General features: G+C 37.5%; 1 protein-coding gene and 1 pseudogene across 1 annotated transcript; one reads left to right on the top strand and one right to left on the bottom strand.

Annotated features, from left to right (window-relative positions):
* Positions 1-8,125: 8,125 nt before the first annotated feature.
* LOC101658107 lies at positions 8,126-10,700 on the top strand (annotated as a pseudogene).
* A 2,978-nt stretch (positions 10,701-13,678) lies between these two features.
* On the bottom strand, positions 13,679-14,614 carry LOC101647801 (olfactory receptor 4K1-like). The gene has a single exon (XM_004698427.1). It carries the CDS (start codon positions 14,612-14,614, stop codon positions 13,679-13,681), a length of 936 nt encoding a protein of 311 aa, XP_004698484.1.
* Positions 14,615-16,657: the final 2,043 nt, after the last annotated feature.

The following is a 16,657-nucleotide window of genomic DNA, read 5'->3' as shown; positions in this document are numbered from 1 at the left end:
CGGTATCCACCCATCTTCTTGACAGTCTTCCTCTTTTTCTCTCACCTATTTAACTGAGCAGGCTGTTTTTCTCCAGGAACTGATCTCTCTTGTTAACATGCCCAAAGTACATGAAATGCAGCTCCACCATCCATGCTTCTAAGGAGCGTTCTCCTTGTATTTCCTCCAATACAGGTGTGTTAATTTTCATGGCAGTACATGTTATATTCAATACTCTTACCCATCACTATAATTCATATGCATTAATTCTTCTACAGAGTACTTATTTACTTATTACCCAGCTGTCAAGTGCTTCAGTAGGCAATTGAGAGTATCATGGCTTGGGTCAAGCACACCTCAGTGCTTAAAGTGATATCTTTGCTTTTTAACAGTTCAAAGAGGTTTTTTGCAGCAATTTTTCCCAGTACGATTTCTTGACTGCTGCTTCCATGGGTGTTGATTGTTGATCCAAATAAAATGAAATCGTTGACAACTTCAATGTTTTCTCCATTTTCATAATGTTGTTTATTGGTCCAGTGACAGGGATTTGGGTTTCTTCATATTGAGGTACAATACATACTCGAGTTTACAGTCTTTGATCTTCATCAATGTCCTTCAAGTCCTCTTCACTTTCAGTGAGCAGGGTTGCTTCATCTGCATATCACAGGTTGTTAATGGTTCTTACTCAGATTCTGACCTGATATTCTTCCTATAGTTCAAATTCTAGGGCTATTTACATACAGATTGAATAAGTATGCTGAAATAATACAATCCTGACATACACCTTGCCTGATTATAAACCAAATGATATCCCCTGGCTCTGTTGGAATGACTGCTTTTTAATCTATGTACAGGTTTCATGTAAGCATAATGAAGTATTCTAGAATTTTTATTCTTTACAATTTTAACTGTAAATTATTAGCCATACAGTAAAATTCCTTGACATAGTTAAACATCTTCATAGTAGTCTCTGCTTTCAGCTAGCATCCATCCAATACCTTCAATGGTATCTTTCATTTCACTTCTCTTTCTGAATCTGTTTCACAGTTCCTTGTAGTTTTACTGTTGAAACCATTTTTATTGTCTTCAGCAAAATTTTGTTTTCGTGTGATATTAATGATTCTATTTGGGAAAGCTGTATTCCATTGGATAACCTGTCTTTGGAGTGGGCACACGTATACATCTGTCCAGTTTGTTAGCCATGTACCGGTCTTCCAAATGTCTTGACACAGACAAATGAGCACATCCTGTAATGTGTTCATTTGTTGAAACATTTCAGTTTGTATTCAGTAGATTCCTGGAATCAATCCCGCAGTGCCATTTGGATTTCTTGGTTGTATACTAACTATTTAAATGGCTGTACATCAACCATTTGTTTTTGGAACAGTGATTCTATGCATTCCTTTCATTGTCTTTTAATGCTTCCTGGGTCATTTAATATTTTGCCCGTAGAATCATTCAATATTACAACTCGAAGCTTGCATATTTTCCCTTCAATTCTTTCAACTTCAAAATTTCTGAGCATGCTCTTTTCATCGGATTTCCTAACTCCAGGTCTTTGCACATTTCATTGTAGTACTTACTTTGTCTCCTCGAGTTTCCATTTGCAATCTGCTGCTCAACTATTTTACTTCATCATTTTTTTCTGGCCATTTTAGCAGTAGAAAGTTAAAACCTGAAGAAGCTGAAGGAAATAAGTCCATGAGAGTCAAAACACAACCTTGAGTAAATGCCAACTGAATTCAGGGATGATAGTAAGAATAGATATGATTCATTAAACATTAATGACCCAACACCAGACAAACTGTGGGACTGCATGAAGGACATTCAAACTCTTAAGTAGGTCTTATTATATTAAACAAATTCAAATTTTTAATTATGTCTTCTCAGTAGTTAACCATACAAGCGAATCAAAAAGAAAGCTTTCTTGGATATACATAGGTAGAGCTGCTGAGATGCAGAGATATCTTGATTTGACAGTCATAAAATAAATATTATGAGATGTAGAAAAATAGAGAAGGGCTATTCTACTCAGAATAGGAAATGACAGTGAGAAAATGTTCAGTGTTGGGACAAATAATGAGATCAACAAAACATGGTGAACCTCATATTGGAGTCTAGACTTTTCTGACACCCAGACTGCTAAACCAATTTTCTTCTTTATCTTCTCTAGTAAACATTTCACTGACATTTCAATTATTTTGTTGCCAAACATATACTTTCTTTAGTCTCCCCCACTCAATCTATTATGAATTTCTGTTTTGCCTACCTCCAAAGAGTTCCAATAAATCAATTTGTTCCCATTTCTATGGAAACCACCTCTATCCAAACCTTCATTATCATTCTCATTAAAAGTTTAAATATTCTTTGAATATTCAGGACAAACAGAAGTCTGAAGGGGCAAGATTAGAGCTGTCAAGTGGATGGAGTAAGAATTCCCAAGGGAATTCTCAGAACACGCCTCTCCACTTTCAAAGAGTGAGTGGGTGCATTGATACAGTACAAAAATTGCTCAGTACAATTTTGTGGTATTTTACTTGTGAGTGCAGTTTACAACCTTCTTATAACTTCTTCATAATGAACCCTAGTGAATTATCTATGTGCTCTGAGTAAACTCTATCAATATTACCTTCTTTAAAGCCTTAGACAACAGTGGTCATACCTACTTAGGTCACGGCTTTCCCTTGAATTTCAATGGCCCTGCAAATTCTTTAGGAAGTCACTGTTTTGACCGGACCTTGCAATCTGGATCATATTGGTAAATTCAGGACTCCTCTCTGGTTACTGCTCATTCTATAAGATCGTCTCCACTAGCTTAAATCTTACTTAAAAGACAGAAAGAAAGAGCAGCTTTTAGCTCTCAGGTCTTTAGCTCTCAGGTCTCAACCCATCAAGTCAAGGTTGCTGATGTCGTGATGTTTCCTTAAAGTTGAAAATGTTGAACAATTTGAGATCCCCAAGTGCACATCAATGGCTATTCGGGAATCTTTTCTCACCTCCCACCAATTTGGGGCTTAAACCACAGTTTCTTCTTTCATTAAAGTTAACGGTTTTCCCTCTCTTGGCTTATCTTTGAGGTCCTCAGCACCTTCCTTAAAATGTTTGAGTCATAAAATAATAGTTTTGTGTGGTGCTGCATTCCTGCAAATCCTGTAAATTGTTACAAAGTTTTGATGATTTGGGAAAATACTTAAGTACAGTACTGCTAAATATTTGATGTTAGTTCTGACAAAATAATTATTTTTCATGGAAAAAATATTCATTTTTAATAGCAATGATAATTAAATAAAATAAGTGTATTACTGAATTTGTCTACATCTCTCCACAGATCACAGAGATATGTTTAAATAAATTCCGTGTGGGATAAACTATGTTTGTATAAAATAGAACCCATGTACCAACACTTTCTTTCTTACCATATATATGATATGAGGTTACATTTTGACCTAATTTTAGCTGCCATAATCAACCTTACAATGTTCAATGTCTGATAGTATGGTAGTTACATAATTTCGTGTCAACTTGAAGATATGAATGTGGGGGTGGAGCCTAGTCTGTCAATCAGGTCACAGCCTAATGGGAGGGTCCTGGAAACCTCTCCTCCTCACTCTCTCTACTTCACTATCCTGTTGCCGAGCCACTGGGAGAGCTGCCAAACCCCTGGAGCTGCATCTTCTGCCATTGGATCCATAAGACTTTGCACCCCCTGGCCTTTGATGTTCCTGCATTCTGCATCATTGCATGGGGTTGCATGAGTCTGAAGAAGGATTTATGGACTAATATCAGACTTATAGACTTGATCTGGACTGGGCTGGGATGTTTTCCTTATATATAATTACTTCTTGATATGAAGCTCTCTTTTATATGTATATAAATTTCTGAATTTGTTTCTCTAGTCAACCTGGCCTAACATAGATAGCAAACCTATTCACAACCAGAAATTATGGTCAAATAGATTTACCAGAGCCTTAATTCATGTGAGGACCCAGCAATTGAATTTAGAGCTTCCACTGTCATTCATAGCTTTCTGCAAACTGGGTGTTGACAATTTAAGCCCTGAAACCTTTCCTCCTTTGAATTTAGATTTATTTTTTACAATCCTTGGATCACATAGCTGGTGTGCTTCTTTCATATGGACTTAGTTGGCAATTTACTTAGATGGTTGCCTGTTTTAAGATAAGCCATTAATACTCCAGACATTATTCTCTCCGATAGGCCCTGTATGGTTTCTTCACCACACTTTTGCTATATCTTCTTCAGCAATCTCTTCATGGGGGCAAGTATCAAGTAGGGCCATGTCATAAGGACTAATTATTCTTAGGTTGAGGCTAGAATTATATGCAAGCCCCAGATTCATTCATATATTGTAATTTATGTATGTCTCTGATTCACTTTAGAGACATCATATCACTTAATGATTGAGAACATTATAAATAATTCCTCTGGGGCATATGATAATTTTATTGATAGTATCATTAATTTAGCCAAAGGTATAGAATTTAAAACACTGTCAAGAAAAGGAAAGTGTACAAGTATAGATCCTGTTAAAATCTCAATACATGAATTATTGACATATACAGATTAAACTCAAGTGACTGGATACTATTTACCAAATAATGCAGGTTAGTATTAGAACAAAACTTTCAGTAACACTCATTCACAGAGGCAGAACTACGCCTGCCATGTCATAAGAAACCGAGAAGAGCATTAAAATAGTAAATATATGGTAGTCCTGGCCACCATTCATTGGGTGCCCTCAAAGCAAGAGAGCTGTATCAAGGTCTAATGATCACCAATTCCATAATTCCATAACCTTGAGATAGCAGTCATCTGCTGCTTCTTACATTAGGACGTTTCAGCCTTAAGTCCAGGGGAGTATGTGAGTTCCTGAATCTGCTACTAGTGAGTTTGGGGTAAAATCCAGATTGCTTATGGGGTTTCCACATCAAATTATTATGATATGGCCCATGAAGGATGTTGTGCTCAAGAAGACAGACTAAAAAGTTCCAGTAGTCTATTACACAATGTTGGATCACCACAGACTGGATGGGCTAAAAATATCCATCTAGGAACATAGTGCCAAGTGTAGTTTTCCCTTGGGTTCTATACAAGTATTGTTAAGCATTTTTCCCAATGAGAATTTGCTTCACCGGTTTACCCACCAACAGATGTAAAATCACCTTTGCCTAGATGTGCATACCCCCCTGACCCATCTGGGCTTCAATTTCCGTTAAGGTTTGTTTATCCCTTTAGTTGGAATGTCTGTTGATGTGGAGTGACTCGCACAACGTTGCGCGGCAACAACTAAATGGTCTTCTCCCTCTCCCCATCTTGAGAAACTGCGGCCATTTAGAGATCTCCTCTAACTGGTTGTCAAGATGTACACATACAGGGGTTATATACAGTTCATAGGCGCTAGGCATGCCCTCTACATTGTGCTTCAGAGATGAACTAGGTTAGACAATTACATGACCTGAGAGCAGAAACCTACCTTCTTCTTGTCCATCCTGTAGTAGTGGACTCATAAAATATAGTTTACAGGTCCACCAAAATAATGAGCTGTTTCATGATTTCACCTCTAATTTTTAGGGATGCATAGTATTCCATTGTTTGTATGTACCAGAGTTTCTTCACCCATTCTTCTGCTGATAGGGATTTGGGCTCTTTTCAGTAGCTTGTTACTGTGAACTGTGCTACAATGAACACGGAGAGCATACTTCTGTTTGTGTTCTGTGTCTTACTTATTTAGGGTGTATGCCCAGCAAAGGTATTGCTGGGTCATATGGGATTTCTATTCCCAGCTGTTTTAAGTATTCCTATATCACTTTTCACAATGGCTGTACATATTTATAAGCACACCAGCAGTGATAAGAGTTCCACTCTATCCTCATCCTCTCCTGAATTTGTTGTTCTCTGTTTTTGTTTGTTTGTTTTTTAATTGGCCTATCATTCTGGGTGTAAGATGATATCTCAGGGTTGTTTAGATTTGCATCTCCCTGATGGCTAGTGAGGGTGAGCATTTTCTCATGTGTTTGCTAGCCATTCAAGTGTCATCCCTTGTGAATTTTCTAGTCATGTCCTTTGCCCACCTTTTAATTGGATTATTTGTTTTTTCTTATTGAGATACTGCAGAGTTCTATAGATTTTAGTGATTAGTCCCTTGTTTGTTGGGTCCTTGCTAAAGTTTTTTTTTCCCCCAATTTCTGGAGTCTCATTATGTTCTTTTGACAAAGTCTTTTGATATACATGAATGTTTTCTTCTTAATTGGTCTCAGTCATGTATTTAGTCTTCCACTGTGTGTGTGTTTCCTTTATTATATTTGGTAGTCTGTGTATGCCCTGCACTATGTCTCAATTTTCTCATTGATGAGTCTTTAGCTCTGTAGTTGACTGATCTATTTTTTTTTGTTTTGTTTTGTTTTAAATCATTTTATTGAGGGCTCTTACATCCACCGTGTCAAGCACATTTGTACATATGTTGCCATCATCATTTTCAAAATAGTTTCTTTCTACTTGAGCCCTTGGTATCAGCTTATTCCCCCCGCCCCCCTTTCTCTCCCTCCATCTCTCATGAACCCTTGATAATTTATAAATTATTATTATTTTTTCATGTCTTATACCAACTGGTGTCTCCCTTCACTCACTTTTCTGTTGTCCATCCCCCTGGAAGGGGGTTATATGTCCATCACTATGATTGGTTTCCCCTTTCTCCCCCCACCTTCCCTTCCCCTCTTGGTTTCACTACTCTCATTAGTGGTCCTGAGGGGTTTATCTGTTCTGGATTCCCTGTTTCCAGTTCTTATCTGTACCAGTGTACATGCTCTGATCTAGCTGGATTTGTAAGGTAGAATTGGGGTCATGATAGTGGAGGCAGGGGGGTGTGGGGAGAGAGGAAACATTAATGAACTAGAGGAAAGTTGTATGTTTTGATCTTAAATGGTTGATTATTCTAACATGGGATGTGTTCAATTCCAAACCTGTTGATGACTAAGGTCTATATCCACCAATCTTGATCTAACTGATGATAAGCCTTTTATGATTCTTATTTCTTTTTTTTTTTTAACATTTTATTAGGGGCTCATACAACTGTTATCCCAATTCATACACAGATCAATTGTGTAAAGCGCATTTGTACATCGATCTATTTTCTTAAAGATAGTGTCTTTCAGACTCTTTAATACTTCTAGAGAAATCATGCATATAAATAAATGGAGAGATAAATACATGTGATATCTTATACATCTATTATTATGTACTTCAAAGCCACTTTTATTGAATTAATAAATAATAATAAATAACAACCTATTTATATAATTTGTCAAAGATTTTTGACTTGCAAAGATTTTACTTATTTCTTGTAGATGTTCTTTACATATTATATCTATATTAATGCTTTATCTACAAATAATATTGTTTCTCTTCTACTTTTTCTCATCTTAGCATGTGTGTGTGTGTTTAATGGAGTTTTTATACCTCCGTAGAAAATTATATAAACTGTATAGTTAAATTTTCCAATCTTTTGAATTTATGACCTTTTGTTACACTTAATATAATTATTTATGGCCATTTTTTTATTACTAAACACAAAAGAGACCAAATTGTGAAGTTCAACTTAGAACGTGGAAGAATGTATCTCTAGCACTACAAATAATTGACCAAATTAAATAGCAACTCAAAAACTAAAATCTCATTCTCTTCCTTCTCTGTCCTCGGCTCCTCACCATTCCCATCCTCTAATTTCCCTCTTCTTCATTCTTTTCTTTCCCCTCTTCTTTTTCTATTTAACATCCTCCTTATAATTTTCCCGTTCTTTTTTGTGATAACAACCCCTATTTTAAAAGATTTGTATGTTCTTGGTAAAAATGACTAGTGGAACAGGGAGGGAAATGTATTTTATTTTGTTTATCTTCATTAATAGCCTCTAATTCTTCATGCTGTCATTAGCTTCTTGAGCTTGCTATATTACTACTAACTTTATGCAAAAAAATTATGAGCCCAAAATGTATTAGTCATTTCTTAATTCTACTCTCCCACTTCATTTTAGGCAAACAGAAACTCTTTTATGTAAAACAGCGGGAGTGTAGTAAAGAGCATCAATTACAGATATGATGGATGAGTTAAGAAACCAAGTAAGAGTGATAGCAATATGAAGGGTGGCGAGGATCCAGAGAAGAAAAGAAGGAGAATACAGGAGCTGCTGGCTGAAAAAATGGCTGGTGGTGGTGGATGTGGGCATACCAGAGGCTGGGCAGGTCGCTGGACCCATGTAAAGAAGTTCTTCAAGCGATCTGTATCTTCACACACCCTGATTTCACACCAAACAATGAATCACTTCAGCCTTCGTTAGTGACATAAAAAGTTCTGGTCATTGGAGCTGGTGGCTTAGGATTTGGGTTCCTAAAAAAGCTGGCATTGTTTGGTCTTAGACAGACTCGTGTAATAGACATGGACACCATAGATGTTTCCAATCTAAAGAGGCAATTTTTGTTTAGGCCCAAAGACGTTGGAAGACCTAAGGCTGAAGTTGCTGCTGAATTTCTTTTTCTTTTTTTAATCATTTTATTGGGGCTCATACAACTCTTATCACAATCCACACGTACATCAATTGTGTAAAGCACACTTAGACATTTGTTGCCTCATCATTCTCAAAACTCTTTTTCCACTGGGGCTCCTGGAATCAGCTCCTCATCTCCCCCCCCCACCAAACACACACCCCAGTCCCTCATGAACCCTTGATAATTTATAAATTATTATTTTACCTTATCTTACACTGCCCGGCGTCTCCCTTCACCCACTTTCTGTTGCCCAGCCCCCAGGGAGGAGGTTATATGTAGGTCCTTGTGATTGGTTCCCCCTTTCTACCCCCCCTTCCCTCCCCATATTGCCACTCTCACCACTGGTCCTGAGGGGTTCATCTGTCCTGAATTCCCTGTGTTTCCAGTTCCCATCTGCACCGCTGGGCATCCTCTGGTCTAACCAGGTTTGAAAGGTAGAATTGGGATCATGATAGTGGGGGAAGAAAGGATTTATGAACTAGAGAAAGGTTGTGAGTTTCATTATTGCTACACTGAACCCTAAGTGACTCATCTCCTCCCCACTAGCTGCTGAATTTCTAAATGACAGAGCTCCCAATTGCATTCTAATTCCACATTTCAACAAAATTCCAGATTTTAAAGACACTTTCTGTAGATGAGGTACTTAATTTATTTTGCCAACCTGGCTGATAAACACATGTGGGGTTAATTGAAGGGCAGAGGGATAAATGGCTCAGTGAGCCTCGCCTTTCGAGTTTTCAGGTCTCTTGCTTTGAGATGGTCGGACCAGAATCCAGCTGCCTTAGCCAGTTCCCTGCTTCAGCCGGCAAGGCTCATTTCCTGCAAGACATCCCCAAGGAGAAGCTCCATGGACCTACCATGATGCAGCCCTGGGTGCTGGAGCACCCATGTGGAGACCCTTGCCAGCGCTGATGATACACATTCACTGACTCGGCTTTCCTCCTGCAGTCAGCATCATTACTTCTGTTTTGTGAGATAGAGGACCTTGTGAATTGGTGTTGGACATATGGGTTAATGTTGGACTTGTGGGCTTGGGCCGCACTGGGTTGGGATGTTTTGTTGATGTGCACTTGCCCTTTATATAAAACTCTCTCTTATACATGAGTTTCTGTGGATTTGTTTCTCTAAAGTACCCAGACTAACACAGTAGATGATTTCATATTATTGTGTGTGGACTAGACTCTCTCATTGCCAGAAGATGGATAAATGGTAAGCTCTCTTCTAAATTATGAAGATGATGTGTTAGAGCCAAGCTCCATCGTCCCTTTGATAGATGGAGGGACTGAAGGTTTTAAAGGAAATGCCCGAGTGATTCTACCAGGAACGACGGCTTGTATTGAGTGCACCTTGGAACTTTATCCACCTCAGGTTACTTTCCCCATGTGCACCATTGCATCTGTTCGAACATTGGGTTGAGTACATAAGAACGCTGCAGTGGCCTAAGGACCGGCCTTTTGGAGAAGGCATTCCTTTAAATGGAAATGATCCTGATCATATTCAGTAGATTTTCCAGAAATCTCTAGAGAGAGCATCACAATACAATATTAGGGGCGTTACATTGAGACTCATTCAAGGGGTTGTAAAATGAATCATTTCTGCAGTAGCTTCCAAAAATGCAGCTATTGCAGCTGTGGGTGCCCATGAAGTTTTTAAGATCACAACAAGTGCAGACATTCCCTTTAACAATTGGTATTCAGTGATGTAGGCGGGCTGTACACATACACATTTGAAGCAGTGAGAAAGGAAAACTGCCCACCTTGTAGACAGTTTCCTCAAAATATTGAGTTTTTCTACTTCGGCAAAACTACAGGAGGTTGTGGATTACCTAAACAATAGTACTTCTTTGCTAATGCAATCTGCAGCCCTAACAGCCACATTAGAGGGGGGGAAAAAAACAGCAGAACAATTTATTGACAGTCAGTAACCTCTACTGAAGAACAAAGAAGGCCAAATCTCTCCAAGACATTAAAAGAACAGGGACTCATCGGTGGGCAAGAATTGGCAGTTGCTGATGTCACCACACCACCAACTGTACTATTCAAACTTCATTTTACTGCTTACGGAAAATACATTTGCACATCACAGTATGAAAGAAAGAGACTAAGAAAAGAAGCTGCACTTCTTCTCAACTCAGGATGGAAAAGTATGGAAAGAATTGTTTTATAATCCCTAAAGTTACCTCCTGGAAACAGCAAACATGATGTGCTCTATTCCAGGAACTAAAGAGAAGGCACAGTCACTGTAATGAAGTACCCGGTGAGTAGCCAAAGCCCATACCAAACTCACTGTCCGTTGAGTTGGTTCGGATCCACAGTTGACTCTATAGAGGAAATCTGAGACTGTAAATGTTTATTGGAGTAGACAGCTTCATCTTTCTCCTGAAAAGGAGCTGAGAGGTTTGAAGCGTTGACCTGGCATGTTGCAGGCGGATGCCTCATCCAAAGCCTTACCACAGCTCCCTGGAGTAGAGCGAATCGAGGAGCTTTGCTCCTCTTACTTCCAGCCTTCACTGTGCTTGGAACTGACCAAAACCGGCTGAAAAACAGCTAAAATGGGAGATTGGGAAATGTAGCTGTAGTGTCAGCCTGATAAAGTCCAGAGCAGAAGGACAAGGAACAGAATGTGTGAATGAACAGGCCACAAATGAGCAATGTGATTTTTGTTTTAAAAATAAATAAATAAAAGATGAACTACTCCCTCCACCACAATGCTCTTTCCACAATATGGCTCCATGGAAATAGCATCCAAACATCAAACTTCAAATTCTTTTAAAAAATGTTTTATTACAGGATGAGAAACAAGATTTTATTCCTTATTTCAATAGTAAGTTGGCGGTCTCACCAGTTTGACTGTGAACAAAGTCTATCTTACATTTAATTATTTGTGCTAGTGTACTTTCTCCCATGTTTGATTCCACGTCTTGTAAGCATTGGTTAATCTTTGTATATCTTTAAGAGTGAATATGGGACCCATTCTAGATTATTATTGAGTAAATTTCATTGGGTGTAAGTTGTACTAATAAATGGGCACTGCTAAATTCTAATTTTAGAGAGGTCCACTTTAATAAGATGGAAAGGGAGAAAGGGAGGAGGTAATGTGTACGTGTGCACTATGAATTTACTTTCAGAAGTAAAAGTAGAAAAAGTCTATAGTCATAGGATTGTCACCCATCCAGATGCTGACAGAAAGAGTGGTTCCAAAGAAACTCTATGTACAATGTTTTATGATTCATAAAGTGGTTTGTGTCTATTATATTGTCTGATAATATATTATATTATCTCACAGAATTCCTGTGAAATAATTATTCACAATCTCATTTTACATATGACAGTACTGAGAATCCAAACAAATGTCTTTTCTTTTTCGAGGCTGAAGTAACACTTCTGTATTTTCAACAATAGGACAGACTTTAAAAACGAAGAAAGGAAAATACCACCAGCTATCACACAACTGAATTAAGGTTTATTGCATGTCTGGAGTGTTTTCGGCACTGGATAAAAATATGCAACAGGTAATTACGTTTAAAGAATTATCACCCATGTTAGACTTTGTACAAATGATATTGACTAAAGATCTGAAGTTGCAAGAAACCTTAGTTAACTAACAAGTGTCTACATTTAACATTAAGTTTGCATGGAACTTACCATTTAGAATCACTCCTCGTAGCTCAACACATAACCATTACATTTTATGCTTCATTGTACAATTGAAATACTGCATCCAGATGGAGAACAGCTGAAGGAAGACTTTCTATTTTCTGTTAATTGATTATCTTTCACTGCAGGAATACATATAGTCTTTCTGTTACAAGTCCATTTTCGTAATACAGATCTCTGGTGAAAAGTATAGACAAACTGTTGGATCACAAAGGAAATAATATTTCATAAATATTTGATATTAGTGTATTCATAAATTATATCGCCCCTTGTGCTTTCATGGAATATAGGAGTTGCTTCCACATTTGATGCTAAGTCACTACTAATTTTAGCCACTTTGTGCATTTGTAAGGGTCTGATCCATGTGAAATTAATTTTAGATTTTCATTTAAATATTCATTACCTCACATATCTGCTAAAATATCAAATACATTTGCAATATTTTTACGAAAAATATGAATAATATGAGGTAAGTAGCCTTAGATAGCAGATATACTTACATATGTTGTAGATGGCACACAAATATAGATATCTGTATATAAGCAAATATATCCATACATTTATATAGATATATAACCACATACCAAATAACATTTAAAACAAAATACTTTAGGAACATTATGTTATTAGTAGTAATAAGAAGTAGGGAAAATTAAGCGGTCAATGAATTCAACACTAGGAAAAGATAATCTAACAAATATGTAAACCTAACAATGAAGTAAAATCCATGCTATGTACTACAATCGTTTTTCCACTGTGTCAACATGTGGAATAATGCTATGAATAACTTGAGTGTAGCTGTCAGACACTCAATTTCCTTCTATATATTGAGTCTAATGTGTAAGACTATGATGTGTTCAATTAAAGAGAACTGCATGCTTCTGTTATGCTTTCAAGCCAATTCTGCCCCATAGCATTTCCCAGGCTTTGATCTTTAAGGGAGCAAGTTGCCAGGTCTTTGCTCCTGAAGAACTTCTCAAAAACCAAAATCGCTGCCATCCAGTGAATTCTTTCTCACAGCAAGCCTAAGAGCGAAGTAGACCTGTCCGTGTGGGTTTCCCAAGCTGTCACTTTTTACAGGAAGAGAAAGTCTGGTTTTTCTCCCATGGAAGAACCATGAGGTGGGTTCAAACTGCCAACATTTTGATTAACATCAGAATATTTAACAACTGCACAGCCAGAGCTCCTATCATGAGTAGCAACAACAAACCATTTTATGCCTATCAGAATCTTCTTTATTTATAACATATTTTCAAGTGCTTCTAAATGTTTGCAAGACAAATGCAATCTGTAATTATAAAAAAAGAATTAGTTAAATTCCATTTCAATAGTAAACCAGAAAGTGAATTTATGTAATTTTCTTGCCTTTAGGATAAAAAAAATAACAATACCATGACCAAATAAACCACATTATTAGCAGAGATGGCTGCATGATCCACTGGAGGACGTTCACTCCCATTCAAGATCATCCTCTCTCATGGTGGTTCCCTAGTGTTTCCAGGAGTTCACATGACGATGTCTTAATTTCCGCATGGCCGATTTAACATCTTCATTCCTCAGAGAGTAGATGATGGGGTTCAACAGGGGTGTACAAACAATATAGAACACAGAAAGGAACTTATCCACAGGAAGTCTGCTAAAAGGCCATATGTAGAAATAAATGCAAGGTCCAAAGAAAAGAACTACCACTGTGATGTGGGCAGTTAGTGTGGACAGGGCCTTCAAAGACCCGCTGGTGGACCTGCGTTGGACAGTGACCAAAATGATGGTGTAGGAAATGATCAGAGCCAGAAAACAGCTCAATGATATCAGGCCACTGTTAGTTAAGGTGAGAATTTCCATTTCATAAGTGTTCTTGCAAGCCAGCTCTATCACCATTGGAAGGTCGCAAAAGAAGCTGTCTACCACATTGGGGCCACAAAATGGTAAAGCCACTGTAAAGGCCACGTGGCTCACAGAATGAAGAATACCCACAGCCCACGAAATAGACACAAAAATTATACATAGTCTCCTACTCATAATTGTACTATAATGCAGGGGCTTACATATGGCTATAAATCTGTCATAGGCCATCGCTACAAGCAGCAGCATCTCACTCCCAACAAAACTGTGAAGAAGAAATATCTGGGCCATGCAACCCTCAAAAGAGATCGTCTTGTGCTCAACGAAAAAGTCTAGAAGCATCTTGGGGGTGGCAAAATTAGACTGACAGATATCAATGAAAGAAAGGTTACTGAGGAGGAAGTACATGGGAGAGTTGAGATGGGAGTCGGAAGAAATGATGACAATAATCATGAGGTTCCCTAGTACTGACGTCACATACACTACAGAGAAGATGGCAAAAAAGAAAAGCTGAAGTTCTCGAGAATCAGAGAGTCCCAGCAGCACAAATTCAGAAACCACTGATTCATTTATGTGAGCCATGTGACCAATGCACAACCACCTGAAGAAAAGAAAATCAGGAATATATTACAGTGATTTACATCATGCTATTACTAGTTATATACCAAATAAATAACGTTTTAAAATAAGTCTATTCAACTTAGCAAACTATACCCACATATATCAATTGACTATTTAACATCTATGTGAATGATGAAAAATGGGAGATGTGTAGGGGAAAGAGCATAGATAAGCTTTTAATCATAATTTAATAGATCAGATACATACATTGAAAACCAAATAATTTAAAATAGGAAACAGGCAAATATAAGTGAGCGATACACTAATGCCATAATTATTAGCAAAAAGATATATTATGCTCTGCCAAAGTGGTTAAATTGGGTATGGAGTAGGCATTACTTACATTAAAGATTTTTAGAAGTTTGGGATTTACTAGAAAATACAAAGGAAATAATGAGAATATAAATACAAAAGTCAAAATATGGGAGACATTTCCAGAGACCCTGTGAGACAGAACAGCATGCTCTATAGGGTTTCTGAGATGATACATCTTTTTGAGGCGGACTCCCTCATCTTTCTCCGATGGATTAGCTAGTGAGTTTGGATAACTAATCCTTTACTTAGCAGTCAATGTGTATCCCACTCTTAAATAAACAAAAAATGGTATTCCCAATGGCATTGAGTCTATTCTGATTCATAATGCCCCTACATATGGTTTCCAAGACAGTGACTTAATGGGAGCAGACAGACTCATTTTTCTCTTGTGGATCGACTGGTTGTTGAACCCTTGATCTTGTTGCCTAGTCCACAGCACTGTCGGGGCTCTTTAAAACTCAGTAGGCAATCATAATTTCATTGTATGATTGTTACTTTGATTTTGAAATGTTAAATTCTACCAGTTTAAGAACTCCTATTTGTGCATTTCACTTATAACATCTACTTTTAAGAGGAATTCAGAAAACTTAATTTGCTCAAGTACTTGAATAGGTCAGTGAGATATGTCAGAACTAATTTAGGCTCATTATCACCATAGAATTTTCATCTCAATGTAGAAGATCTTTGGCAATGCTGGCATGTCTAATTTTGGGTTTACATGGGGTAAGGAGATAAGGAAGCAATCAAACTTTGGCAAGAAAGGAGATTCTCTCTCTCTCTCTCTCACACACACACACACATGTACTAATGGTCCTGAAGAACTATAGTTACAAATTTAAAACAATAAAATTTTACACAATGAGAGACTGCTAGGATCTAGTCTGTTGTGTAATGGCTATCATTTATTATGGAAATTCAATAAGTTAATCTTTTAGGAAGAAATATTCAGTCATTTGTGATTAGTGAGCAAAGCATCTTTCTTTCTATAGACTATATAGTTAGCTGTGGTGTCCGGCCACAGTAAGAATGATTCCAAAATGTACGTTTTTCTGTTATTTTGTAATGGGATTTACCTCTTAAATTACTCACACATCTTGTGTAGACTTCCATCATATAAATATTATATGTATGCTTTGTGTAATAATAGCATTAGGAAGGACAACTTTTATAACACCGTGTTTAATATACTCTAAGTAAATGATATCTATTAACACATTGATCCTCATAAAAACTCTGCAAGGCAACTGCCAGTGATATATCCCTTTTTTACAGATGAGGAAACTGTAGCACAGAGAAACCGAGACTAAGTAAATTGCTTACGTTTGCACAACTACTGATTACAGCAAAAAAGAGAGAGGAATTTGTTCCACAGGATGGATTGGCACATTGGCTGCATCAATGGACTCAAACAAAGGAACCATTGTGGGGAGGGTGCAGGACTGGGCCTGGTTAGTTTTGCTGTGCATAGCGTTAGTATGAGCTGGAACTGACTCCATGCCACTTTACAACACTACACTACCACTAAGGATTCTTGCTGTGGACTAGGAGTGGTCAGATTATTTTGGAAAAAGATTTTTCTGAAAATACTGGAATTTCCTACAGCTGACATCTTTCCAATATCATTAAAAGTCCTCATTTTTTCCCCGTAAAGTAAAAGGAAATAGAGGAAAGAAGTAGGAGGCAAAGGAC

The sequence above is a fragment of the Echinops telfairi genome, unplaced genomic scaffold (genome assembly GCF_000313985.2).
Source record: "Echinops telfairi isolate 266 unplaced genomic scaffold, ASM31398v2 ScPeMD7_18;HRSCAF=68, whole genome shotgun sequence".
NCBI lineage: Eukaryota > Metazoa > Chordata > Mammalia > Afrosoricida > Tenrecidae > Echinops > Echinops telfairi.
Note: the sequence above shows the minus strand (reverse complement) of the source record. Positions and strands in the feature narration are given on the sequence as shown.